We start from the raw sequence: 9,013 nt of genomic DNA on the forward strand, positions 1-9,013 counted from the left end.
AAAAATTTGCTTGCCACGATTTTCCTGATGATAAAAGAGTTAGGGCTGCAACTAGTGAGTTTAGTGATTTTGCTTCTGTTTGGTGGAGAGAACATTGTCGTAAACATCTTAATAATATTCCTGCCACTTGGGAAGCTTTGAAATTAGTAATGCGTCACTGTTTTGTTCCTGGATATTATGAACGTGACTTGCTAAATAAACTACAATGCTTGAACCAAGGATCTAAATCCGTGGAAGACTATTATCAAGAATTGCAAATGGGCATGTTACGTTGTGGTTTAGTTGAGACCGAGGAAGCCTCTATGGCTAGGTTCTTGGGTGGATTGAATAGAGAAATTTATTACATACTTGCTTATAAGGATTATCATTCAATGACCCATTTATTCCATCTTGCTATACATGTTGAACATGAAGTGCAGGGTCGTTCGAGAATGCGTCCTAATTTTTCTGCAGGTCGTACTTCCACATGGGCGCCGCGCACCCCAGCTGCCCCGTCCACTCGCACCTCTACAACAGCACCTGCAACCTCTCGACCGGGGCCTTCTTCATCAACTTCAGCATCACACACTTCGGCACCACAGAAAAGTACTACACAAATTCCAACAAAAAGTTCGACATCATCGTCCGCTTCCTCCAAAAGAACAAAGGATATCCAGTGCCACACTTGTAAGGGATTTGGCCATGTCATGAAGGAGTGTCCTAATAAGCGTGTATTGATCATTCGTGAAGACGGCGAGTACGACTCCGCTAGTGATTTTGATGAAGACACATATGCCTTGCTTGCTGCACATGATGATGACACAAGACCGGAGCAAGAGGAAGAACATGTGACCGCTGATGACGCCGATAAGTACATGAGTCTTATATCAGATCGTGTACTTAGTGCTCAGATTGTCAAAGCAAAGAAGGATCAACGTCACAACCTCTTCCACATCAAAGGAGTCGTCAAGGAGCGTTCCGTTCGCATAATCATTGATGGAGGGAGTTGTAACAATTTAGCAAGCATTGACATGGTGGAGAAGCTCTCCCTACCTTCCCAACAACATCCACAACCGTACTACATTCAATGGTTTAATGATGGTGGAAAGGTAAAGGTAACACACATGGTGAGAGTTCCTTTTTCTTTAGGTTCATACCATGACACTATTGATTGCGATATTGTGCCTATGCAAGCTTGTTCTATATTACTAGGAAGGCCATGGCAATATGATAAACAATGTTTACATGATGGTAGAACTAATCAGTACATTCTCACACATAAAGGAAAGAAAATCATTCTACACCCTATGTCTTTTGAGCAAATTTTAAAAGATGATCTTGCTAGGGCTAGTAGAAACACAAATATGTTAGAACAATTTAATAAGATGCACAAATCTGATCCTAGCACATCTAAAGAAATTAAATTGAAAGGTGCTTCTTTCTTAGCTACACGTGCTGAAATTTTTGAGTTAGATGCTCATACTGATGAATGTTATGCTCTTATTTGCAAAGAAGTTTTGTTTTCATTTGAGGATATGCCTTCTTCTTTGCCTCCTATTGTCGCTAACCTTTTGCAGGAGTATCATGATGTTTTCCCAAAGGAAGTACCACCGGGGCTGCCACCTATGAGAGGAATTGAACATCAAATTGACTTGATACCTGGCGCCTCATTACCCAACCGTGCGCCGTACCGGACTAATCCATAGGAGACTAAGGAGATTCAGCGACAAGTTCAAGAACTACTTGAAAAAGTTTACATTCGTGAATCCCTTAGTCCACGTGCTGTACCAATTTTACTTGTTCCTAAAAAAGACGGTACTTCGCGTATGTGTGTTGATTGTAGAGCCATCAATAATATTAAAATTTGATATCATCATCCTATTCCTAGATTAGATGACATGCTTGATGAACTCAGTGGCTCAGTTGTGTTTTCTAAAGTGGACTTGCGTAGTGGCTACCATCAAATTCGTATGAAACTAGGTGATGAATGGAAAACTGCTTTCAAAACTAAATTTGGTTTATATGAGTGGTTAGTTATGCCTTTTGGATTGACTAATGCACCTAGTACTTTCATGAGACTAATGAATGAAGTTTTGCAAGCTTTCATTGGACGAATTGTGGTAGTATATTTCGATGATATTTTGATTTATAGCAAGTCACTAGAGGAACACTTAGACCATTTGCGTGTTGTTTTTTCTGCTCTGCGTGATGCACGTTTATTTGGTAATATCAAGAAGTGCACTTTTTGCACGGATCGAGTCGTTTTTCTTGGCTATGTTGTGACAACGCAAGGAATTGAAGTTGATAAAGCCAAGGTTGAAGCGATCCAGAGTTGGCCGACCCCTAACTCGGTCACACATGTACGAAGTTTTCTCGGACTTGCTGGGTTCTACCGGCTGTTCGTGAAGGATTTTAGTACCATCGCAGCGCCGCTCAACGAGCTCACAAAGAAAATGTGCCATTTGTTTGGAGCGACGCACAAGAGGAAGCCTTCACTATTCTTAAAGATAAGCTTACACACGCCCCTTTGCTGCAATTACCTGATATTAATAAGATGTTTGAATTAGAATGTGATGCTAGCGGCATTGGTTTAGGCGGTGTTTTATTGCAAGAAGGCAAACCAGTAGCATATTTTAGTGAAAAACTCAGTGGGCCTAGTTTGAATTATTCAACATATGATAAAGAACTTTATGCACTAGTTCGGACTTTGGAGACATGGCAACATTATTTATGGCCTAAGGAGTTTGTCATATATTCTGATCATGAATCACTCAAGCATATTAGAAGTCAAAGCAAATTGAATCGTAGGCATGCAAAATGGGTTGAATTTATTGAATCTTTTCCTTATGTTATTAAGCACAAGAAAGGGAAGGAAAATGTTATTTCCGATGCATTGTCTAGACGCTATACCATGTTATCACAACTTGACTTCAAAAATTTTGGACTTGAAACTATAAAAGAGCAATACGCTAATGATGCCAATTTTAAAGATATATTGCTCAATTGCAGAGAGGGTAGAACTTGGAACAAGTTCGTCGTTAATGACAGATTTGTTTTTCGTGCTAATAAGCTATGCATCCCAGATAGCTCTGTTCGTCTTTTGTTGTTACAGGAGGCGCATGGAGGGCTTATGGGACATTTAGGTGTCAAGAAGACAGAAGACATCCTTGCTGGTCATTTCTTCTGGCCAAAGATGAGAAGGGATGTGGAGAGATATGTTGCACGCTGCACGACATGCCAAAAAGCTAAGTCACGATTAAACCCACATGGTTTATATATGCCTCTTCCTGTTCCTAGCACTCCTTGGGAAGATATATCTATGGACTTTGTATTAGGACTGCCTAGAACACGACGGGAGAGGGATAGTATATTTGTTGTTGTCGATAGATTCTCTAAGATGGCACATTTTATACCTTGTCATAAAAGTGACGATGCTCCTCACATTGCTGATTTGTTCTTTAAAGAAGTAGTTCGTTTACATAGGGTGCCAAATACAATTGTTTCTGATCATGACACAAAATTTCTTAGCCACTTCTGGAGGGTGTTGTGGACAAAATTGGTGACTAAGCTTTTATTTAGTACTACATGTCATCCTAACAGATGGTCAAACTGAAGTGGTTAATCGAACATTGTCTACTATGCTCAGGGCTATTTTGAAAAAGAACTTAAAAATGTGGGAAGAATGTTTACCTCATGTAGAGTTTACTTATAATCGTTCAGTTCATTCTACCACAAAGTTATGCCCTTTTGAGATTGTTTATGGATTTATACCTGGTGCGCCTATTGATTTATTACCTATTCCATCTTCGAAGAAGGTAAACCTTGATGCTAAAGAACGTGTTGAGCTAGTATTGAAAATGCATGAGATGACTAAGAAAAATATTGAACGCATGAATGCCAAGTATAAACTTGCTGGTAGTCAGGGTAGGAAAAGTATTGTGTTTGAACCAGGTGAGTTAGTATGGTTACATTTGCGAAAAGACCGCTTCCCTGATTTACGGAAGTCAAAATTACTGCCTCGTGCGGATGGACCTTTTAAAGTGCTTGAAAAAATTAACGAGAATGCATGTAAGCTTGATTTGCCTGCAGAATTTCGGGTTAGTCCCACATTTAACGTTGCAGATTTAAAGCCTTATTTGGGTGAGGACGATGACGACTTCAATTCAAGAAGGGGGGATGATGAGGACACCTCTTCTACTGTTACACCCGCCGTGACTCCTACACCAGTTATTCCACTTGGTCCTACTACTAGAGCGCGAGCGAGGCAAATTAATGGCCAGGTACTATCGCTCCTTTGTACACATAATTTAACTGACGAGAATATGGCGATATGCTCATTTTCTAATTTAATTGTACTTAGGAATAAAGGGACTGAAGAATCATCCACAGAAGAAAAATCAAGAGGAGCAACACCATCTGCATGCATGTGTTCCATCGAACCATCATTCATCTCACGTGCACGTGCACAAGGGCCAAAACTTGGCATTCTCTTCATGGACCAAGATGAGCCACGTGGGCTCTTGGACTCTAGGCTGCAGCAGAGCCAGGCCATGCATCGTTTGGTTGCAGCCGATCCAAGTACAAACCGACATGAAGCAGTCCAAATGGGACACCGAACCGGCTCGGCCGCCCAATCGATCTTTAATAAATAGGTAGTCTAGGTTAGGGTTTAGACTACGGTTTTATTGTATTGTCTAGCCATCGCTACAATTCGCATCTACGAGCCGTGTAGGACTACCGCCTTGTCAGGTCCATAATGGAACCCCAACTTTTCATCTAGTTCGTGTACTCAATTTATCATCCGCAATTTTAGTTGCAATTCACCTTTATTCTTGCTGGTTCTTCGGTTGCTTGCAGGAACTCGAACCTTGTTGTTCAGGTTGATCATGCCTACGGCAAGGTCAATAACCATCGGAGATTGGTTTAGCGATTATCGAGGCGTATCATCGGGTACGGTATAGCCGGATCGTCAAGGTCAAAATCCACCAAATCGATAGTTATCCGCACTCTCATCGAAAGATCGGGCCGCCGTCAACTCTTTGTGTTCTACTCGTGCATATAACATCTACGCATAGACCTGGCTCGGATGCCACTGTTGGGGAACGTAGCAAAAAATTTGCCTACGATCACGCAAGATCTATCTAGGAGAAGCATAGCAACGAGCGGGGAGAGTGTGTCCACGTACCCTCGTAGACCGAAAGCGGAAGCGTTTAGTAACACGGTTGATGTAGTCGAACGTCTTCGCGATCCAACCGATCCAAGTACCGAACACACGGCACCTCCGCGATCTGCACACGTTCAGCTTGGTGACGTCCCTCGAACTCTTGATCCAGTTGAGGCCGAGGGAGAGTTTCTTCAGCACGACGGCGTGGTGACGGTGATGATGAAGTTACCGACGCAGGGCTTCGCCTAAGCACTACTACAATATGACTGAGGTGGAAAACTGTGGAGGGGGGCACCACACACGGCTAAAGATCAACTTGTGTGTCTATGGGGTGCCCCCTCCCCCGTATATAAACGAGGGGAGGAGGAGGCCGGACGGCCCTAAGGGGCGCGCCCAAGGGGGGGAATCCTACTCCAAGTAGGAATCGCCCCCCTTTCCTAGTCCAAGTAGGAGAAGAAGGAAGGAGAGGGAGAGGGAGAGGGAAAGAGGGGCCGTGCCTCCTCCCCTAGTCCTATTCGGAATCCCCTTGGGGGGCGCCACCTCCTGGCTGCTGCCCTCTCTCTCCCCTATGGCCCACTAAGGCCCATTACTTCCCCGGGGTGTTCCGGTAACCCCTCCGGCACTCCAGCTTTATCACAAACTATCTGGAACACTTCCGATGTCCGAATAACATGGTCCAATATATCAATATTTATGTCTCGACCATTTTGAGACTCCTCGTCATGTCTGTGATCTCATCCGGGACTCCGAACAACCTTTGGTACATCAAATCACATAACTCATAATACAAATCGTCATCGAATGTTAAGCGTGCGGACCCTACGGGTTCGAGAACTATGTAGACATGACCGAGACACATCTGCGGTCAATAACCAATAGCGGAACCTGGATGCTCATATTGGCTCCTACATATTCTACAAAGATCTTTATCGGTCAAACCGCATAACAACATACGTTATTCCCTTTGTCATCAGTATGTTACTTGCCCGAGATTCGATCGTAGGTATCATCATACCTAGTTCAATCTCATTACCGGCAAGTCTCTTTACTCGTTCCGTAATGCATCATCCCGCAACTAACTCATTAGTCACATTGCTTGCAAGGCTTATAGTGATGTGCATTACCGAGAGGGCCCAGAGATACCTCTCCGACAATCGGAGTGACAAATCCTAATCTCGATCTATGCCAACTCAACAAACACCATCAGAGACACCTGTAGAGCATCTTTATAATCACCCAGTTACATTGTGACGTTCGATAGCACACTAAGTGTTCCTCCGGTATTCGGGAGTTGCATAATCAAATAGTCATAGGAACATGTATAAGTCATGAAGAAAGCAATAGTAATAAACTAAACGATCATAGTGCTAAGCTAACGGATGGGTCTTGTCCATCACATCATTCTCTAATGATGTGATCCAGTTCATCAAATGACAACACATGTCTATGGCTAGGAAACTTAACCATCTTTGATTAACGAGCTAGTCTAGTAGAGGCATACTAGGGACACTCTGTTTGTCTATGTATTCACACATGTACTAAGTTTCCGGTTAATACAATTTTAGCATGAATAATAAACATTTATCATGATATAAGGAAATATAAATAACAACTTTATTATTGCCTCTAGGGCATATTTCCTTCAATTCCGAGATATATTGCCATGCAACTTCCACCATTCCATTTATTATGACATGTACCATCGTTGCCATATTGCTTTGCATGATCATGTAGTTGGCATAGTATTTGTGGCAAAGCCACCATTCATATTTTTTATACATGTCAATCTTGATCATTGCACATCCCAGTACACCGCTGTATGCATTCATATAGAGTCATATCTTGTTCTAGTATCGAGTTGTAATTCTTGAGTTGTAAGTAAATAAAAGTGTGATGATCATTGATGTCTACTATGCAACTTTATTCTTGTAGACACGTGTTGGGCCTCCAAGCGCAGAGTTTTGTAGGACAGTAGCAATTTTCCCTCAAGTGGATGACCTAAGGTTTATCAATCCGTGGGAGGTGTAGGATGAAGATGGTCTCTCTCAAACGACCCTGCAATCAAATACAAGAAATCTCTTGTGTCCCCAACACACCCAATACAATGACAACTTGTATAGGTGCACTAGTTCGGCGAAGAGATGGTGATCCAAGTGTAATATGGATGGTAGAAATATATTTTTATAATCTGAATAAATAAAAACAGCAAGGTAGCAAATAGTAAACATGCACAAAAAAGGGTATTGCAATGCTTGAAATGAGGCCTAGGGTCCATACTTTCGCTAGTGCAATATCCCAACAATGCTAATATAATTGGATCATATAACCGTCCCTCAACATGCATAGAAGAATCACTCCAAAGTTCCTATCTAGCGGGGAACATATGAACAAATCATTTGTAGGGTATGAAACCACCTCGAAGTTATTCTTTCCGATCGATCTATCCAAGAGTTCGTACTAAAATAACACCAAATAATTTCAGATTCATAATACTCAATCCAACACAAAGAACTTCAAAGAGTGCCCCAAGATTTCTACCAGAGAAACAAAAGACGAGAACGTGCATCAACCCCTACGCGTAGATTACCCCAATGCCACCGCGGGAATCCGCAAGTTGAGTAACAAAACACATATCAACTGAATCAATATGATACCCCATTGTCACCACGAGTATTCATATGCAAGATATATATCAAGTGCTCTCAAATCCATAAAAGTGTTAAATCCGATAACAACGAAATCTCAAAGGGAAAACTCAATTCATCACAACAAGATAGAGAGGGGAAAACACCATATGATCCGACTATATTAACAAAGCCCATGATACATCAAGATCGTGACATCTCAAGAACACGAGAGAGAGAGAGAGATTAAACACATAGCTACTAGTACAAACCCTCAGCCCCGAGGGTGGACTACTCCCTCCTCAACGTGGTGGCCGATGGGATGATGAAGATGGCCACCGGTGATGATTTCCCACTCCGGCAGAGTGCCGGAACGGGGTCTAGATTGGTTTCTCGTGGCTACAGAGCCTTGCGGCGGCGGAACTTCTGATCTAGGTTAACCCCGAGGGTTTTCAGAATATTTGTGAATTTATAGGGTAAAGAGGGGGTGCGGGAGGCCACCGAGGTGGGCACGACCCACCCGAGCGCGCCTGGGACCCCAGGCACGCCCTGGTGGGTTGTGCCCCCCTCAGGGCACCCCCTAGGTGCTGCTTTGGCCCATTGGTGGTCTTTTGGTCCATAAAAATCCACAAAAAATTTCACGGTGTTTGGACTCCGTTTGATATTGATTTCCTGCGATGTAAAAAACAAGCAAAAACAACAACTGGCATTGGGCACTGGGTCAATAGGTTAGTCCCAAAAAATGATATAAAGTTGCTATAAAATGATTGTAAAACATCCGAGAATGATAATATAACAGCATGAATACTTCACAAATTATAGATACGTTGGAGACGTATCAGTCATCATTATTAGAGCATTGTCCCATGTGAGGAAAGGATGATGGAAGCTATGATTCCCTCACAAGTTGGGATGAGTATCCAGACTTTATAAAAAATACAAGAGGCCAAAGAAGCCCAAATAAAAAAATTAGGCCAAAGAAGCCCAAAAAAACATGAGAGAAGGGACAATGTTACTATCCTTTTTCTACACTCGTGCTTCAAAGTAGCAACATGATCTTCATGATACAGAGTCTCCTACTTTTTCACTATACTAGTGGGTATTTTTTATTATAGAACTTGGCTTGTATATTCCAATCACGGGCTTCCTCAGATTTCCCTAGGTCTTCGTGAGCAAGCAAGTTGGATGCACACCCACTTAGTTTATTTTTGAGCTTTCATACACTTATAGCTCTAGTGCATCCGTT

The 9,013-nt window shown here is 42.3% G+C and overlaps 1 protein-coding gene across 1 annotated transcript; it reads left to right on the forward strand.

Moving 5' to 3' along the window:
• Positions 1-633: 633 nt before the first annotated feature.
• LOC141020990 (uncharacterized) lies at positions 634-7,456 on the forward strand. The gene is made up of 2 exons (XM_073495934.1): positions 634-1,195; positions 7,429-7,456. The coding sequence occupies exons 1-2, from the start codon at positions 687-689 to the stop codon at positions 7,454-7,456; spliced, it is 537 nt and encodes a 178-aa protein (XP_073352035.1). The 5' UTR covers positions 634-686.
• Positions 7,457-9,013: the final 1,557 nt, after the last annotated feature.

This window comes from Aegilops tauschii, chromosome 3 (genome assembly GCF_002575655.3).
Source record: "Aegilops tauschii subsp. strangulata cultivar AL8/78 chromosome 3, Aet v6.0, whole genome shotgun sequence".
NCBI classification, from domain to species: Eukaryota; Viridiplantae; Streptophyta; class Magnoliopsida; order Poales; family Poaceae; genus Aegilops; species Aegilops tauschii.